Below are 21,006 nucleotides of genomic sequence, written 5' to 3' on the forward strand. Positions count from 1 at the left end.
GATAGATAGATAGATAGATAGATAGATAGATAGATTGATCACTGCTTGACTCAGTTCAGGTAATTTTAAGCTCACATAATTTTTGTTTCCACAAATTGCTCGTCAGTATATTTATGTTTGCTTTGTTTTAAGAATTTTATTGATGCTCTGTCATCTTTGATGTTGTGTGTGACATGTGTTTTACCGCTCAGAATAATCTAGAATCTATATCTTGTCTTCTGACATATGTATATATATTGACACAAGGATACGTTTTGATTTATGACTTTTTCTTTAAGGAAGTAATGTATAATACCTGATAAAATGAGCTTTTATTACCTATGATACAGAATAGCGAAGTAATATAATAGCCGGTAATCAGGCTCTGTATAATGCTTTTATTGTCTTCTGTGCTTCTTTCACTGAGTGTTTTCCTTGACTAGCACAATTCTACATGCAGGAAGGCCTGTCTCCAAATCACTTGAAAAAAGCCAAACTCATGTTTTTTTACACGCGTTATCCAAGCTCCAACATGCTGAAAACCTACTTCTCAGATGTGAAGGTAAGTCCCCGGTGTATAGCTTTATTGCTTTGTGCTGTGCAATGTCTCTCTCTGCTGGGGAACATGTTCAAGGGCAGATGTTTGGGGGGGGGGGGGTGTCTTTATATAAGTTATGAAATAATAAAATATATTGTAATTGGAGAGATTTGGTTACTGACTCCAGAATATAGGGCAAGAAGTTATTATCTTTTAATACTGTTTTAACACTGAATTCTGGTTTGTGCCAATATGATTTTATACTAAACCCATTTGCAATCACTGAAGGCTTTTTCAAAGCTTACAGGCCAAATCCACAATTGGTTAACATTTTGACCCAGATTTATAAAACAGTTCTGCATCTCTGTATTAATCCTATGCTATCCCAAGGGGGCTCATGTATCATATTATGTATGATTCCACTATCTGATCTGATATCTCACCAAGTAGGTAAGTTCATCAAATTCACGACTGGTGGAAATTTTGAATGAGGCGTTCATACAGATGTGGATATGACAGTGACGATAATACTGTGCGTTGTGCATTTACATTGTCCATCTATACAGGGGCCCAAGAGCCAGTAAGACTCTCTTCTGGTGCCAGTTTGATCCTAATAGTGGCCCATCAATAAGGTATATCTATAGATCTCAATAGAGAACAATGCAAAAAGTTAGGAGTAGACAGCAAGGTTAGGCTTTATGGTTCCTGGGATTTGTCCAAGCCTGGAAAGCCATCAGTATTGCTGCATGGGCTGTGTTGGGTATTGCAATACCAGATACAACCTTTGGACAAGAGTGGCACTGTTTCTGGAATAGTATATTTACTTTTCTTAAAAAAGAGATGGTAGAAATATTCAGTCCTGTAAGGCTACTTTCACACTAGCTGCACAGGACCTCTGGCAGGCTGTTCCGTCGGACATGTCAGTAGTTTTATTCCTGGCAGCCTCTTGTCGTGCGCTGCCGTGCCTCGCCGGAACTTCGCCCCCATTATAGTCAATGGGGACTGGAGCGGCAGTCTGGAGGCACACGGTCACTATCGGCAGGACTGATCCGACAGGCTGTTTACCCGACGGAACAGCCTGCCGGAGGTCCGTGCCGCTAGTGTGAAAGTAGTCTAAGAGAGCCCTGAGCTCGGTAGCAGTAGTGTTGTTGATGTTCACCTAGGTACCTTCTTCTCTTCATAATGTGAATTGTGTGATTGCATTGTAGAGATCATAACACATTAACAGTCTTCACTATTTACATTCTATTAAAAATATGATCCAGGGAAGAGTTACTAACAAAAGTGTATAGCAATGCGCACGTCCACCTAATGAGCGGAGTGCTGGTGGTCACACAGGCTCATTCTGTCTTCCCACAACTAGTTCTCTGCATAGGGATCATTTCATGGCAGCCAACAGGAAGGAGCAGAACCTCTGCAGTAGTATTGCTGAGAAGACTGCTTCTGCAGAGAAACTGAGAAGGGACTATACTGTTAGCTGCCAGAGGGGGAAGGAGACTGATTCTTCAGCACTGATTGGCTGCAGCAAAAATATCAATGCGCACATCCACCTGATGAGCTGAGTGCTGCTGGTCACACCTGATCATTCAGTCTCCTCATAGGCCAGTTATCTGCATGGGGATTATTGCATGGCAGCCAACAGGAAAGAGCAGAGCCTCTGCACTAGTATCGTTCAGAAGACTGCGTCTGCAAAAAAACTGAGGAGGGACTATACTGTCAGCTGCCAGAGGGGAAAGGAGACTGATTCTGCAGCATAGGGGCACATGGAAATAAAAATGATGAAAAGATCATTTTATTGTAACACTTTTGTGGACCCAACGTAACAAACTGTCGTGGTGGCTCACCTTACTAGTGTAGTGAAGGTGCTGCTGTCTAACTGTTTCACCCGAATGTTTCCCAAAACCATTAGCATTTCCACATTATACAGTTGCACATTTAATAGTTCCTGGGTTCAGGCAAGTCCTACATTAAAACGTTTTAATTTCTGACATATGTCACCTCCACCATATCTTCCCCTGCTATGAACTCTCAGGTATACATGCCTTGTGTCTACTAGAAAGGTAGAAGAACATTAATCATACATATTCATTAAACAGCAAGCCCTCATTTTTATCTAGCTTTCTTTGTTACTTTCTTTGTTAACTTTTCTTTTATAAAATGTTATATATAATTTATAACACATTTTTTATAACCTTTGAATGACTTTAATCAATTAATTTTTCATACATTTTTGCTATTATTTTTTAAAATTCTGCCTAGAAAACTTTTTGCCTCCGATTGAAACTGTATTTTTTTTTAGAACGCACTTAGTCCTGTTAAAAGAGTCGGAGTCATTAGGTTAAAAAAAAAAAAACTCATTCACGCATTCAGCGAGTCGCCTTTTTTCCCATCCGTCTTATACACAGTCTTACAACATATGCCTGTGAGTCGAGCGTCTTCAACGTATCAAAAAAGACATTGTTAACATACTGAGCGATAATCATGTGATAAAATCAGAAGGCGGCCCGCACAGATTACAGCATGAACGTTCGTCTAATTGTCTCGTCTGCGCTGCTTTCCCATACTTCTGCTTACATAAGCAAACTGCTGCATGTCACTCTCCCTTTCTGAAGCAAACACTACATTGACATCTCCCCCCCCCCCCCCAACACTCGCTGCGGAAAAAAACAAAAGTGTTGATTGTCTCTTATTTACAACGTAATTTGTTGTTGATGTCGTCTACACAGAAGCATAAGGAAGATGAACAAAGTGACAGATTCAGGGCACATTATTCAAATGAGGCGATGGCTTCCAGCTGCCTCAATCTACACAATATTAGACCCGCCTATTTACTTTTTATTACATCTTAACACAAGGAATTATTTCTTCACTCTGACTTGAATTTGTGGTAATAACTTTTGGGCTAACGCGGAGCTGGATTTTAATTTGGTCCATAGATCCACACGGTGTCATTATGGAACTAACGCATTAACCATGAATTTGCGTCCAAGACCAATAGTTGATTTTGAAGAAAGCAGACAATAGTATAATAATTCCTTGTGTTTGTGTCACATTGAGTTTTTGGCAAATTACCATATCGGCGCTGCTACATCTGTTCATCAAGTGTAGCAGTAGGACTGTGGAGAGCCTAATGTCAGGCTGTGTGCAGATAAAGGCACTGCTTGCTAAAAGGAAGACGGTAACACAGCGCAGTCCTATGTTTGTAATTGACAGTAGGGTTACAAGACTGTCTTTGGGGGGCTTTCTTCCATAACCAGCACCACGTGCCCCTCGGTTGTAGCTGGTATTGCGCTTTGGTTGCATTGAAATAAATGGCGATGAACTGCAATACTACACAGAGCCTAAGGACAGGTGCTGTGAAGACTCACTTTTCGTGACTGTACAGTACAATAAGATATATATTAATATAAAATCCCAATATACATGTGTTTACTAGATTCCTCTCACAACATTTTACTTCTTTTATTCTTTCTTTCTACTTCTTTTTTTTAAATTCTTTTCATGTGTACGTTTTCTTTCAACCTTCCTAGATTAGTGTAACAAGTTATTATTAGCTTCCATCATGTCTGTGTTTTCTTCAGTCTTTACAAGTCTTTTTTACTTTCTGACTACCTTTTTTCTTAGAGAATAAAACATGCACTATTCTTATATACTGTACTTTTATCTTTCTCTTCATATCCCAACTGCCATACACACGGTCACATGTTGCTTATCAGCCAATAGAAGCTCGCAGGCCCTTAGTCTCCACATACACACAGTTTTACTTCAGGTGTCCATAACAATCCAGCCATTTTTCTTCACTGCTTTAGGTCAGCTTTAGGCTAGGGCTACACGACGACAATAAGGGCACAACTACACTACTACATGCATCCATCTTGGATTTTTTGCAACTGTTGTGTCGCAGTCGCAGTGCAACACCACAGACATCATTATAAAAATTGTTGAGACAAAATGTTGCGCGACACATGTCGTCGTGTAGCCCTAGCATTGAAGGGGCAGGGCACTGTGGTGGTCACTGTTAAAGGGGCGGGCACTGTGGAGGTCACTGTTAAAGGGGCGGGCATTGTGGAGGTCACTGTTAAAGAGGCGTTCAACTGTAGATGTTACTGTTAAGGGGGCTGGCTGATGTTGAGGTCACTGTTAAGGGGGCAGAAACCACAATTAAATTGGCAACTGCTGTGGTGGTCACTGTTACGGCAGCGGGGTACTGTGGAGGTCACTGTTAAGGGGGCGGGCCCCTGAGGAGGTCACTGTCAAGGGAGTGGGGTTCTGTGAAACTCACTGTTAAAGAGGGTGGGCTGCTGTGAAGGTCAAAGTTGAGGGGATGGGCTGCTGTGGAGGTCCCATTTTAAAGTGGCAGGGCACTGTAGGGGGTGGGGGACTGTTAAAGGGGCGGTGTGCTGTAGAGGTCACTGTTATGGGAGATACTGTTGATATCGTTTAACGACACACACAAACATTAAATGAAATAGATGAAATATACCCGTGCGAAGCCGGGTCCTTCTGCTAGTAGTTACTAAAGAAGGAATCCATGAATAGATTTTCTGAATTAAAGGATGAGTTTAAAAAAAACTACTTAAAACCTACTTAGGACCAAATACTCCAAATGCTCTTCATTAATCAGGGTAGTTTCTGCTCAGTTATCAAACTTTATTTCTTGTGAGAGTAAAAACTATTTCATAATTCATTGCTGGAAACAAGTGCAGGTCGGTTAGAATATTTTATTTTTTTTCTTTCTACAGGAAGTTTGATAGATAGATATGAGATAGATAAAATAAATATGACATGTACATTATTTGGAAAATGTAATTTTAGTACATGTCCCGTGAATGAATTCTTCACCACATCAGTCAATTAAAATCATTAGAGGAAACCAGTTACCTTGAAAATGCATTGTAATCTGCAGGCAGCATGGTATAGAGCAGGAGGAGCTGAGCTGATTGAGATTTATTTTTGTGGGAAAAGATTCAGTATAAATTGTATTTTACTCATTTAGATCCGCGCTCTTTCTATGCTTAGGAGTCCAGTAGGCGGTCCTACTCAGTGATTGACAATCTTCCTTCTCTAATTATACATACAGAGATAGCTGTCAATCACTGAGTAGGGCCGCCCACTGGTCACCTAAACCCAGAATGAGCATGAAATACAAGTTATTCTGAATCTTTTCCCATGAAAACTATATATCAATCTGCTCAGCTCCTCCTGTGCTATAACATGCTGCCTACATGTGGCAGGTTCACTTTAGCTATATATGTACATAAATCCTTATAAAATTGTAATATATTATAATATATTGCATGTGTCCAGTTTTAGGAATTATAGGCCTTAATATTATAAGTGAGTGTTTCCTGGCAGAATACTCTAGCGGGATGTTACTGCTGAGGCCAGTCCACAGAACGCACACAGTGATGCCATGATACAATTATATAAGGCACTTTTAACGTAAAGCAGATGTCTGCTCTAAAAGCTTTATTAGGTTTGTATACAGCTTAGCAGATTTGATAGGGACACAGCCACCTGTCCTTCTTGTCAGCTGCAACCACTAATTTTATATTAACGCTGGGCTTTAAGAAGAACTTCTCCATTGGTGCTGTGCACGTGCCCTTAATCACTACAGGGTCTTGTGAGGCGCAGGGAAAGCCTTGATGATGTTGTGAGTCGCCTGCATTTGCCTAAGATATTAAATGAGAAGGAGTCTGTCATTGGTGGGATTATTTACATCAGTTTTATACTTTTTGTGAATGAATATCCAATGACTTCTACATAAAAGTAGAAAAGTAAGGCAGACGATGTCCGGAGTCTCATGGAGTCGCATGAGCTTCATGGTGATGTATTACAAGTAATTCTCCTAGGTGAGAATATTACGGTATTGGATAGAGCACGCCACCATTTCTTCTGTTCATTCATATTTCTTCACACATATCTCTATATGAAATCGAGGACATACAGTATAGCCCCATAGAAGCTGCAGAGTCGTCATATGGTTGTGTGCGCAAGCCGTATATGGAGGTTTGTTAGTAGATATACTACTGACACATTGCCTGACAGTGTGTATTCCGACTAGTGGTGGCTCTGTGTTTCAGGTATGTGGTCTTGTTTTTGGTGAATGATTTGTTCTCCTGTGGGCTAGAAAAAAATTGATCAATGACAAAAGAGCGAATCTTTGATGTTTGTGCCTTATCTACACACTGGAAAGTAGTTGGGCACATCTGCTCAATATAAAACATTTTTGGGATAAGTTCCCCGTATAAGCAAATGAAACCAAAACAATTACTACATTTACAATTGGTAAACTACAGGGTTAAAACTTATAGGCACAAAGAGGCTCCTCCCATGAATAAAGTCACACCAAAACCCCACCCCTGCTCAAAAGTAAATGCAGAATATCCAATATGACCAGCCAAGGCTTTATAGCAGAAGACTTAAAAGGGTTGTCCTAGTGTTTAGATGTTTAATACGGATGACTTATCGCCTTGGGGTCCGACTCAAAGCACCCCTGCCGATCAGCTGAACACCACAACCTCTTCCCAGGCCAGTGACGTCATGTTCATCTGTCACATCACACAGGAGCAGCTCAGTCCCATTCACGTAAATAGGGCTGAGCTGCAATACCAAGCACAGCCTCTATACAATGGACGGCGCTGTGCATGGTAAGCTGCTCGGAGGCTGTGGTGGCCACTGAAGCACCGCAGTCTTTTCAGACAGCTGATCGGTGGGGGTTCCAGGTGTCGTACCTTCACTGATCAAATACTGATGACCTAACCTGAGAATAGGTTATCATTATTAAACACTCGAAAAATCCCTTTAATTGACATTTTAAGAAGTTGGGAGAAAAGTCAATGATTTTTCCAAAGAGAAAGTCTACATACAACCGCATATACCGTACATAAACAGAGGATATATAAAAGGGGGTTGTCTGCTTTTTTTTTTTTTTTAAGAAATAGCGCCACTCCTGGCCATGGGCTGTGCCTGGTATTGCAGTATTCATTTGAATAGGAATGAGCTGCAGTTTCAGACACAGCCTGTTTCTTATCCTGAATTGCACCTTGTCCACCTCTATATATTTCGATAACGTCACCTCTGTACAATACAGACCCAGGGAATGTGTGCAGCAGATTGGCTATACATGATTGTCCTGTACACTGGAGTGTATAATCCAAGGGAAAGATTGCAGAATGGAGTTACGTTGCCAAGCTTCAGAGCCCAAATTACGGTTTTCTCTTTTCAAGTGGTTCCACCTGGAAGATAAGACACTTAAAGCAAATTTGCCCCAGACATCTCCCGGACTGACTCGCCCAGCGTCACCAGTGAGACCATTTGGAGCTGGCGTGTTGTGCCAAAGTGATTTTATGCCTTGTGCTGTTTCCTTTCTGAAAGAGAAGCCTTTGTGAGCAGGAGTATCACAGCCCAGATAACAGAATTGATTTCACCCTTATGTTTCATTAATGGTGCAGGTCTTTAGGGCACATCGCTCTTACCCTCGTCTGATGTTGGTTCTAGGCTCTGCAGGTGTTATCACCTCAAGGGTCAGGACAGCTTAGAAAAGATTTCGAAAGCAAGACAAATGTTGCCTTTTCACTGCTGTCAAGACCAGCAGAAAAAAAGGGCACTTGCTGTGAGTGATTATCATGCATGTAATGGTTTAACAGGGCCTGAGCGACGATGGGGCAGGTGGAGAAATTACACACCAGATCCTTATAGATAGTTTTTTCGGTTTACATTTTTTTAAATTTTTTTTGGCCAATTCTGCAGATTTTGGTGCTTTTTTGACTGGTTTAAGACAAGAAAACCAGCTTCAGATGTTACATGGAAGTCTGGCCTCTTCTATTAAACATAGAATAAACAGCCATTTTTTTTGTTTGTATTGGAGTTTCTTCACTCTTGGTGTGGCCAGTGGCTTTTTTTTTTTTTTTTTTATAGCAGCATGTTCTAGGTCTGGCAGCTTTTCCCTCATTGTCTCAGGCCTTTTTGTCCCATAGACCATCCATTGTTTTCTTTGCTTTGCTTGAAAACACACAATTGACAGTGGGCATTGCATTATTTGAAATTGTGTTTTTGCATGGCGTTTTTTGTAACAATGCATTTTCTCCATACTGCTCTACAGAAGAAGTGACATTACAGGGAGTATATACCTTCCTATTAAAAAATCACAAAACTTAAGGCATGAAAAGGGAGGGGGGACGCACTATATGGGCAAAAACACCTAAAAAGACCCCTAAAAAAACACTGTGCAAAACCCCACACAACACAAAACTATGCATCGCAGCATTCTTAAAGTGGTTATTTGGGAAATAATATTGATGACCTATACACAGGCCATCAATAGCATGTCGGCAGGTGTCGGAGTCCCGGTACCCCTGTCGATCAGCTGTTTCGGGATCCGCATCGCTTCCCGGAGCTCTGGTGAACACAGGCGCTTACCAAGCACATTGACTTGGGGCTGACTTGCAACAAGGTCATGTGACTAATGTACAGTGACATCACTGGCCTAGGAAGAGGCCACGGGGCCTGGCCTCTTCTAACAGCTGATCGTCGGGATTATGGTGTTGATGACCCATCCTGAGGATAGGCCATTAATATCAATTCCCAGATAACCCCTTTAAGCCTCCTATGCTCATTTATTTTAAAAAAATTGAGTGCTTGTAACGAAAAACACCAGGATATCCTTGCATTTTTAGAAGCATTTTTTGTAATATTTAAACACATACATTTTTTTCTTTCTCACCAATCCCAAAACACCAAAATCTGCACGCAGCATTTTTGACCTTAAAAATCTAATTAACAAAAAAAAAACACTGTAATCTGCTGAATGTGTGAATGCAGCCTAATTTGGAATTATTCTTTATTTTAGACCAACTCCTGTTTTTGTCTTACAATTTCTGACTGAGATACCGACTGTGGGAATAAGACCTTAGACTCTAAAGCCTTTATTACACTGCCCGTTTTTTTTTCAGAAGATAATCGCTAACAAGCGTTTGCATGAACGTTTGTTAGCGATCATCTGGCAGTGTAGCACTGCCACCGATTGCCTTTGGGCAATCCAAATCTTTTGACGTTAAAAAATGATCGTTTGCAGACGGCAGATTGTGGTGTCTAATAACCATCTGGCGCTGGCAAACTGCTATACAGTATGGGGACAAGCGATGGCATAATGATCACTCCTTCTAATGCTGCGGAGAAGATCGCTGTATGTAATAGCAACGTTCTCCTCCGCTAGAGAGCAGGCGATTTCCGGGAAGGAACGCTTCCCTCCCGACAATCGTCTGACACACAGTCTACCTACAATGCTAGAAAATAACAAAAGAAGTAACACAATTACTTTACCAAGGTTTTATGGGTCCCCTGCCTTTCTGTTCACCCGGCTCCAGTGGTAACATATCAGCGCAACACATGAGCCCAGCTGGGTTGAGGTGTTATCATTAGAGCTGAGTAAACGGACTGGCAGGAAATCGGTAAGGTATTACTTCTTTTGTAGAATTGTAAGCAGTTTGTAAAAAAACAACAACATGTGACTGAACAATCCCTTTAAGATGATCTATCAAGGCAGGAGAACAGTTTTTACTAATAAACTATGTTTCACAGTTAAGCCTCAGGTCGGTGACAAATCCATGTGCAAGGTGCCTGTAGAGTTGGGCACACGGTCCCTATGGTTCTGTATAGGCACTCCATCTACCGCCATATGGTGTCTTCGTGAGTCACCATAATCTGCCCTAGAAGCATCCATCATGTGATATAAAATCAAAGGCATGAGAGGTGCAGTATGTGCTCTCCAGCTTTTATAAAACTATAACTCTCAGGATACCCTCACCGCTGCAGGCTGTCAGGGCATACTGGGAGTTGTAGTTGCACCAGAGCTTCAAAGCAGATTGGAGACAACTGACTGAAGGCAAGATCTGGGTTTATATGATGGGGTTTACCACTGTAAGTAATCATGCCTGTTGTCTGGTTATTTCACGTCAATTATTATGTTTGTATGGCTGTACGTTGCATACAGTGATTGTTTGTACATATTTTGACAAGTGTTTAGTAGTGCCTCAGTGGGAACAGCTCAATCCGACCTCATTAGATCCAGATAAAAAGGCATCGAGGGGTCGCGCATAAAGAATCCCTTTATCCTGTATCACTCAGCATCTTGCCCATTCTGTCTAACTTTTACCCCCACCCCCTTCCCTAATTATACAGGATGTGAACTGTGCAGAACAGCGGGTGGAGTGAGCAGATTATCTGTAGACAAGTCACACGAAAGGTTTACTCTGAGGGTCTCTCTCTCGTTTCATATCGGTTTCTTGCAGAGGAGACGTCAGCCGTGAACTGGTTACTTCTTCATTGAGAAAACTTTGACCATAAGAGACACAAGTGGCTTCAGATCTTATTTGAGTGGTTACAAAAAGCTTCTCCCGTTCTGAAGGACACAACACATTCGTGCATTGCAGGGAAATACTGTTAACGTAAATAGGAAACGGGTAATGCTGCATTTCACCTGTGATGGCGCTGCAGGGAAATTGAACACCCTCTGATTACAACTGATCGTTGAGGGTACCATCAGCAGAACACGTGATCAATTCATTATCAAGGGCCCCTTCTAGCAAAAAGGCATTAGTCTTAAGTAAACAACCCCTTTAAAGAGTCTTCTATTAGGTGTATAAATTTCCCCTGCTACCATAGCACAGGCCGAAATAAGTGTAAATCACTATATCATTCTAGTTAAGGGGGTTGTCCACGAAAAATATTCTACATTTTTTAAACAAGCCCCTGGATCAGAATACTTTTGTAACTGCATATAATTAAAAATGTATTCACTGAAATCTATCTGTATGGCGCCACCTGCTGTTTGCTCTTTTTCAAATTTCTCTGTCCTGCTCACTGAAATGGAAGGACATGCTCAGTTTCCTTCTTCAACTTCCACCAGCTGCAGTAGAAAGGACATCCCCCTGAGATAGGACACGCCCCCTGAGAAAGGACACGCCCCCTAAGCTGCCAGCTTGAAATAAATCTAGCAGAGCAATTGGAGCAATGAATGGGGAGATCTCTGGATCCATGTGAGGTACAGGGCTGGTTCTAGCTTTGTTAGACAGAGATTGTCATGTACTACATGAGGTCTGATTTTCATTTTTTTACATTAATCATGGGATAACCCCTTAAAAGGAATTTTCTCATCAGAACCAACATCATAAAGGGGTTTACCAAGGACTCCAATATTAATGACCTATCCTCAGGATAGGTTACATATATCTGATCGGTTTAATCCGGCACCCCCACCAATCAGCTGTCTGAAGAGGCTGTTCATTTGTACACCTTTAGCTAACTACAACCCCCACCATGACCTGGCAGCCAGAGGCGAGGAGTTGCAAGCCACTGAACTCCAGCAGGCATGATACATACAGATACAGTACATTATACTACTTTTTACTCCAGAGAACCACCACACTTTTTCTTCCTGGAAATACTATATCGTCTTTTGGATTTGTAGTGAATAATTAGGAAGTTTTCCTTACATTGAAGGTGCCTCGTCCCGTGGGAAACAATAATCAGGCCCAGGGAGTCTTCCGAGTAGAAACACAGGCTCTTTTTAATTGTGATTCATTTTAACACTAGCGCAATAACGTACTACAGATGTCTTTGCTTTTCTTTTCAGAACAATCAATCCTTCTTTCCCCTCATTCTGTGAAAGACAAAGGGGAGAATAACAAACAATTAGCAAAATGAAAAGCAAAATGTTCCCTTAGTTACACTTGTGCGGAAAGTACAGGCCAAAAGCATCCGGCAGAAGTTCTATTGTTTTATCATTTATTATTAAAAATAATAAAAAAACAATCTTTGCCTGTATACACAACCTAGTGAGAAGGTTGACTTATGTATAAAATCTGAAATATATTTTTTTTTATGACAAATTTCAAAGAAATGTATAAAATCTATCAGATTTATTTTTCTGGAAGCTTAGTCTGACGTCCAAATTGCAAATAGAGAGTGGTGTATCTAACACCAACTGGTCATAGGTTTGCTTTGAACTTTTCTACAAAAAGGGTTTTTTCCATTAGTAAAAAATAAATACCGTAAATAAATAAAAATCAGACATCATACAATACATGACAATCTTTTCCTAACAATGCTAGAAACAGCCCTGTACCTCACATGGGTCCAGAGATCTATCCATTAATTGTTCCAGTTGTTCTGCTAGATTTATTAAAGGGAATGTATCATCAGAAAATGACCTATTGTTTACATCCCGTTTTTATGTTTGACATATCTTTAAAGTATTTTTGATGATGCTATTTTTAATTTTCCATGTCATTATCTATATTAAAGAAAAAACATAAAATTCTGCAGTTTTCGCACTGGCCACTAAGCCTAATAATAAGTGCCACTTCTTGGTCTGTACAGATCACTTTACTGCAATTATCTGCTTATCTGTTATCTGTATTCTATTCCTGCCTGTAATGATATCACCTCTGTGTATAGATAAGACAGGATCCTCCTTCACAATAGGTGATTTTCAGAGCTTATCTATTCTTTCCTTGTACAATGACATCTGCACAGGCCACAGAGCATGCCTAAAAATGCCTAGTCAATGAGGTCCCCTCCTGACCATAGTGTCTATCGCCCATGGGGCTGCCGTAAAGCAATTTTCCCGATGCTTTCTAGATGCTGTTAAGAAAAGCTTAGGCAAGATGGCCGCCCCCATAGTAATGTGCAGGAAATAGAAATAAAAAATCTAGAAATAGAAAATAAAAACAGATTAGAAAAAAAGTTTTTGTGTCACTATCTGGCAGAAAAGAAATTGGTGAAGCATTTTCTCTAAGTGAGTGTGTCCTTTCTCATGGGGCATGTCCTTTCTGCTGCAGCCATCTCCCTAGCACAGCTCAGGAGGCACGTCCTTTCTGCTGCAGCCATCTCCCTATCACAGCTCAGGAGATATGTCATTTATGCTGCAGCTCTCTCTATCACAACTCAGGGGACTTGTCCTTTTTGCTGCAGCTTTCTCCCGGTAACTGTCACAGCTTCTACCAGTAGATACAGCTGGTGGCAGTTGAAGGATGGAACTGAGCATGTGCGACCTTCTCAGTAAGATATGCAGAGAAATTAGAACACAAACAACTTGTGGGACTATACAGAAACGTTTTATTAAATAACTGTGGCTATATTAAATGTTTTAATTACCGTATATGCAATTACAAAAGTTTTCAGATCCAGGTGCTGGATTTAAAAATGTAGAATATAAGGTGCCTGATAGGAATCCATCAACACAAGGCATGTCCCCTTTCAAATACATTAGGAGGTATTGAACCCATGATGCCAATGTGTATAGAGCTTTACAGTAATGTTAGCTGCCACTAATATAGTTTTGGCTCTATAAGTTCTAGTAATATTGTGACATCCCCGATGCCAAGAATCCACAACGGCATCAGCAGCTTCCAGTAGCTGGGGAGCCACATGTAGCTCCAGAGCCACTGGGTGGAGAACATTGGTCTACATAGTTCATTTGCAAAGGACATTTCGGACAGCTAAAAGTAGAGGTGGGGGCTGATATTAGATCGTCGGAGAATAACTTGTTTGATGTGTGCAACGTGAATTGCAGACTGTTTTGTAGTGAAATAAAAAGCCTCCAATTTACCTGTCAATCTTTATATCGTGGCTAATAATCATCCTGACAATTATCATGGTGTGTGGCCAGCGGCTATAAAGAAATTCTCAAGATACTGTATTCTGCCAGGGCCTAAGGGGGAGGGGCTTGACACAGAAATCAAATGAATGCCAAAAACCCTGTGCCACGCTCTGCCCCATTAGGCCCTGTACTAGAATTTATTAGTTCCTTTCAGACTTTTCTGTGTAATAAGGGAGCCCGTATACTAACTTATGAAATGTTAGCAATGCATCTCTAAAATGTGATGTCCATTTTCTACATTCTTCAGGCCGGTAGCCCTTGAGATAACATTAGTGAACCTTGACGTGCTATAACCCCAAGGAAGCTGTTGACCAACTGCAATTCCTCCTAACCCACCCCTTTCCCTAGCATGGCTAAGTGTGCATGTGTAGTGAATGGGGAGAGAAGAATAAGCAGCTGCCAGACATCTAGCAGCACTTATCTCACCTGAAAAAAAAACACTGAGGCATGCCCGATCCTTCTGACTCCCAACATCTGCCTTGTGGGAAAGTCGGGATTGTTACATTAGATGGTCAGCGGGTTCCATCATGTTCATCCTACTACATAAGGGTTAATGTAATGTCAGTATGCACTTTGGATCCCTATTGCTGTGTGGGAACTAGGGAATTAACAAGCCAACAGCAATTGTCAGGTGGAGGCTGGTTCCACCCTTTCCTCTAGAAGGAAATCTGGGCAGTTGTGTGTAGTAGAGTTACAGTAAATATGCCAACCTCTGAGGGAAAGAACTGCTGAAAACAACAAAGTTTAGTGGCCATATACAAGGAGAGTGATGAGTACCTGTCAGAGGAGGTAGATGCCTGCACCTTGGTTATAGACTTCCCTGCATTTTGGTTGGGGTGATAAACCTCAGGGCCCTTACCATTTTGAAAGGACAGACTTGCCACCTGTTTAGAGAAACTGTCCCTGCTAAGAGTACTGTGGATATATAGACCTAAAATAAAGAAACTGCCCCCAGACAGGAGAGATTGCACTGTCTGATGGGAGAGATAGAGATTCAGAGGAGACTCGTATACTGCTTACCCTTTTTTGTCCAAGACGCCTGTAAAGCTTGTGCTTACATGTAAAAGGTGCTAGTGTGAGCCATCTATCCAGCTGCCCCAGTTTGCACTCACAACAGCCTCATCATTGTGTGCACCAACATCTGCATTGCTCTGCTACCACATTGCCCTGCACCTCACTGGGACCCTGTCTTGCAACCCAAAGACCTATCTACATCAAGGGCACCCCGAACCACCATCCGACAAGCGAACCCCAAAACCAGGGTGTTCCCTAAGGGAACAAGGATGCGCCCTCCCATCACTGCACATGGTGACGATCGTTACTGCCATCCTCGCCACCACCACTCTTATCCTCCCACTCTCCTAGGCTCATTGTATATATGGCCAACTTTCTTCTACCCTTCTCCACAGAGATGGAGATTCTGATTGCCTGGCCAGGCCCCATCGTTCCTAATTTGCCTGCTCATTTACACATTCCTGTTCCCATTTCACACCTGTCAAATAACATCCCTGCGTCCTGGAAGTTATGTCTGTATCACGGGGCTTTTTAGGTCATCACAATCTTTCTATGGCATCAGGCTTTCTATGGATGTGGATAAAAAAGAAAATGAACCCTCACCCAGGAGGCCGGCGCTCCTCTCTCAGCTGTTCCATTTTCTAGCCGATTCCATGTTTTTTTTTGCGCCCTTGTTGTTCTCGTTCAATTCTTTACCCCGACATTCCCCAATTCAACACAAAAAAAGGCTCTAAATCTCCCCGCATGCCCTGTTGCTAAACGATGGCGTGCGTGCTCAATTTTTTTTCGCCCTCATTAGGTCATTCATGACCATTCTAGAAAGAAGAAAAAAAAAACTTTTTTTTGTTTGTATTCTCTACAGTACTCCAGTCCATGTGAGACAATGTCTTATAACAATACTGGAGCCTAATCTCCATGTCAAAGCAATTTTCATTCCCCAGTGCACAGAGCGCTATCATTTTGTAATGTTTTGTTTCTTCTTTTAAAAGAATTAAAAAAGGAACAGTAAGCCGTCACGGGGCCTGTCGTCCTTATCTCAGTGTCTGGAAATTTGGACAGTGTATTTTACTGCGCAGATAAAATGGAAAGAACTCCAAGTTCAGCAAATCGTAATGGATTTAAGTTCTATTGGGATCGGCCAGCAGAAGATCAGATAACTGGGGTCCTTCAGTTGTCTTTTTAATCAGGTTCCCCGCAAGGCTGAATAGAGACAGAACAGACGCACGCAGCGAAAATATAATTCTTGGATAGGTTAAGTACATGTTTGAACTCTCGCAAGCAGAAGCGATTTGATGATGACTTAATCATTTTCTGGTCAATTATCTGTAAGGACCCTTGCAACTGCACGGCAATTATGATGCAAGATGGCCTTTTGGGACAAACACCAGTCTCCCTGCGTCTGTTTCCTCAGATTCCCTGCCACGAATTTTCATTCACTTCATTATCTCTGTTAACATAGAAACAACTTTCTGTGCAGTAATTACAGCCCCAATGCACACTTTAGCTGTCATCTTGATGGAGGCCTGGATGTCCTCATGGCGGTGTCGGATAAGTGTTCTTTGTTGATTTTTGATTAATGTCCACGTCTTCCTGGAGCTTAGGAGAAAGTGAATGCTTGCAATGACAAAAGGCAGGGGGGGGTTACATATCAGCTTGCATGATTTAAAGCTATGGGTTTATTGGCTTTGGCTTGGCAAGCCGGGGTCTCATCTGTTGTTTAAAGGGAAATTCAAGCTAAACTTCAAGTCACCCCGCTCCTAAAGAATATCTTCTAACAGTTGCAGTAACATGGGTATAAATGTGCCCTGTGATAGTATGTGCTGCTTAGAAAAAGTTTGGAAATTTTTACCATAATGTTTGGAGATTTCCATGGGCCTAACCCAAAGATAAATTCATTTATATATCTAATCATTTCATGTTCTCCCTGTTTGCAATGACACTGGTCACGCGCATTATAAGGCCTTGTTCACATTTCCATGACCCTGCTAGCTGACGATTGATTTTCAGAGAATCTCCTGCCAATGGTCCATGAAAAACCACTACAGAATATGGATGCCATCGCGGACCCACCGACTTTAATGGGCGTGACCAAAGTAGTGGATGTCTCCATAGTTTTTCCACTGACCCACAGTGAGGGTGTGGATACACACATTAAAATAATGGATATGTGTGCTGTTTGCGGACAGCACACGTCCATGATTCACTAAAGCGTGAACGAGGCCTAAAGGTGGTTTCACACAGTTTCGACATTTTTCGCAGCTTCCTTTTTTTTGCAGTGGTTTTAATGGCTTTTTTTTTAGGTTTTATGCGGTCAGATGTTACTCTTGTTTGTAGTCCATTATTAAATGCGCTACATACAAAATAAATTTTAGGTGGCAATACTTTGGAGTCATTTTTGTATTTTAAAAAAATGTAGCGTGCCCTAGTGTCACGGACGGTGTACAGGAAACAAGACAAAGCAACATGCATCTATGACTCACTGGATCCAAAGCTAAGGAACCATAAGGGAGGACCCCTGCACAAGACCTGAGACTTTCCCTGGCTGCTCAGCCTATGCAACGATCCCAGAGGTGGATGGTTGCATATCCACGTACCTCGACTATATAACCCCTGAACACCCTACAATAGTGAGGGGACACGACCACCGGCTCCCTACACCAGACACGGAGGGAGTCAGGGTCACCTGGGATCCAGCAAACAGAAAATAACAGATAAATGTTCAGCACTTAACTTTGTAGCAGACTGGAAAACAAGATCAGCATGCACACACACTCCAGGAAGTAGTATAAGCCGCCCAGTAATGCATTATGGGGCGGAATTTAAAGGGATGCAATCAGTCCAACCACATGACAGCTGAGAGAGGCTAACGAGATGAGGAACTGAACATCACAACAAAGAAACTCAAGGAGGAGGTTCTGAAAGGCTTCTGTCAGAGCTTCTCAGCTGTCTGGTTGTGACAGTACCCCTCCCTCTACGAGTGGACTCCGGACACTCAGAGCCCACCTTCTCAGGATGGGACCTATGGAAAGCCCTGATGAGACGAGAGGCCTTAATGTCCGTCACTGGGACCCACATCCTCTCCTCAGGACCATAACCCTCCCAATGAACAAGGTACTGGAGAGAACCGCGGACAAGCCGAGAATCCACAATCCTAGAGACCTGAAATTCAAGATTCCCATCAACCATAATCGGAGGAGGAGGCAAAGGCGAGGGTACAATGGGTTGAACATAAGGTTTCAATAAGGACTTATGAAAAACATTATGGATCTTCCAAGTCTGAGGAAGATCAAGACGGTAGGCAACAGGATTTTGTAAGGCCCAATAAACCTAGGACCCAACTTCCAGGAGGGAACCTTCAATTTGATATTCTTGGTAGACAACCACACCAGATCACCAACATTCAGGTCCGGACCAAGCACACGTCTCTTATCTGCCACACGCTTATATCTCTCATTCATGCTCTTTAGATTATCCTGAATCTTTTGCCAAATAGATGACAAAGACGAGGAGAATCTGTCCTCATCAGGTAAACCAGAAGACCCCTCGCCCGAGAAAGTCCCAAACTGCGGATGAAACCCATATGCACCAAAAAATGGTGACTTATCAGAGGACTCCTGACGACGGTTATTTAAAGCAAACTCAGCAAGGGACAAAAAAGAACACCAATCCTCTTGATTCTCCGCCACAAAACAGCGCAGATATGTCTCCAGATTCTGATTGACGCGCTCTGTCTGGCCATTCGACTGCGGGTGGAAAGCAGAAGAGAATGACAACCGAACCCCCAAGCGAGAACAGAAAGCCTTCCAGAATCTGGAAACAAACTGCGTGCCCCTATCAGAGACTATGTCTGAAGGAATACCGTGCAATTTGACAATGTGATCAATAAATGCCTGCGCCAGCGTCTTAGCATTGGGCAAACCAGGAAAAGGGATGAAATGCACCATTTTGCTAAAACGGTCCACCACCACCAGAATCACAGTCTTCCCCGAGGAACGAGGCAGGTCCGTTATAAAGTCCATGGACAGATGTGTCCAAGGACGGGAAGGAATGGGTAAGGGAAGGAGAGGACCTGATGGCCGTGAATGAGGGACTTTGGCACGAGCGCAAGTCACGCAGGCTGCCACAAAACCCTCAACCGACTTACGAAGCGCAGGCCACCAGAATCTCCGAGCGATGAGATCCAGTGTGGCTCTTGCCCCTGGGTGCCCAGCAAGGACCGTATCGTGGTGTTCCTTAAAAATCTTGTGTCTTAAAGCGAGAGGCACAAACAACCTCCCAGGAGGACAAAGATCAGGAGCCTCTGACTGGGCTGCCTGCACCTCTGCCTCCAATTCAGAAAAAAGAGCAGAGACCACCACACCTTCAGCCAAAATGGGACCCGGGTCTTCAAAATTCCCACCTCCCGGAAAACAACGTGACAGGGCATCTGCCTTCACATTCTTAACTCCAGGGCAGAACGTGACAACAAAATTAAACCTAGAAAAGAACAAAGACCATCTGGCCTGTCTCTGGTTCAGACGCTTGGCTGACTCCAAGTAGGCCAGATTTTTATGGTCAGTAAATACGGTAATAGGGTGTCTGGCTCCCTCTAGCCAATGGCGCCATTCCTCAAAAGCCAACTTGATGGCCAACAATTCCCTATCTCCCACATCGTAATTTCTCTCTGCGGAGGAGAGTTTTTTCGAGAAAAAGGCACACGGTCGCCATTTGGCTGGAGAGGAACCCTGAGACAAGACCGCCCCCACACCCACCTCAGAAGCAGATGTCGTGAGGCAATTCTCTCTGCAAAAGTCACTCCAACCATTTATTTGCCTCGCTTGCCAATCAATGGTGGGGTTATGTTTAGTGAGCCAGGGTAGCCCCAACACTAGAGGAGTAGGCAAACCGCTAAGGACGAAACATGACACATCCTCAACATGAGCATCACTCACAATTAAACGGATATTGTGAACTATGCCCTTTAATGATTTCTGAGAAAGTGGAGCGGAATCAATAGCAAAAACAGGAATATCCTTTCCCAAAGTGCATACCTGGAAACCATGAGTTATCGCAAAATGATTATCAATGAGATTGACAGCTGCTCCACTATCCACAAAAATCTCACAAAAAATGTTCTTGCTCTCTAGCGCCACCCTAGCCAGCAGGACAAAACGGGAACTACAAGCAACATGCATCTATGACTCACTGGATCCAAAGCTAAGGAACCATAAGGGAGACCCCTGCACAAGACCTGAGACTTTCCCTGGCTGCTCAGCCTATGCAACGATCCCAGAGGTGGATGGTTGCATATCCACGTACCTCGACTATATAACCCCTGAACACCCTACAATAGTGAGGGGACACGACCACCGGCTCCCTACACCAGACACGGAGGGAGTCAGGGTCACCTGGGATCCAGCAAACAGAAAATAACAGATAAATGTTCAGCACTTAACTTTGTAGCAGACTGGAAAACAAGATCAGCATGCACACACACTCCAGGAAGTAGTATAAGCCGCCCAGTAATGCATTATGGGGCGGAATTTAAAGGGATGCAATCAGTCCAACCACATGACAGCTGAGAGAGGCTAACGAGATGAGGAACTAAACATCACAACAAAGAAACTCGAGGAGGTTCTGAAAGGCTTCTGTCAGAGCTTCTCAGCTTTCTGGTTGTGACACCTAGGTATTTATTTTCTTGTGTTTTCCCCATTGGACACATGTTTAAAGGGATTATAAGAAAAAAACTAAAAAGTTTTGCAAATTGAGGATCCGCAAAACACAGTTACCAGCCGTGTGCGTTCCGCATTTTGCAGATCGCACACCGCCGGCC

General features: G+C 42.6%; 1 protein-coding gene across 3 annotated transcripts in view; it reads left to right on the forward strand.

Annotated features, from left to right (window-relative positions):
• Window positions 1-21,006, forward strand: part of PROX1 (prospero homeobox 1) — a 79,353-nt gene that overhangs the window by 32,847 nt on the left and 25,500 nt on the right. For 2 of the 3 annotated variants that reach the window (XM_044290810.1, XM_044290811.1), the window contains exon 3: window positions 428-541. In XM_044290810.1, the coding sequence (XP_044146745.1) occupies window positions 428-541 (114 nt within the window). The remainder of the gene's footprint in view (window positions 1-427; window positions 542-21,006) is intronic. The other variant, XM_044290812.1, reaches the window with a different exon arrangement.

Source organism: Bufo gargarizans, chromosome 4, assembly GCF_014858855.1.
Source record: "Bufo gargarizans isolate SCDJY-AF-19 chromosome 4, ASM1485885v1, whole genome shotgun sequence".
Classification (NCBI taxonomy): Eukaryota; Metazoa; Chordata; class Amphibia; order Anura; family Bufonidae; genus Bufo; species Bufo gargarizans.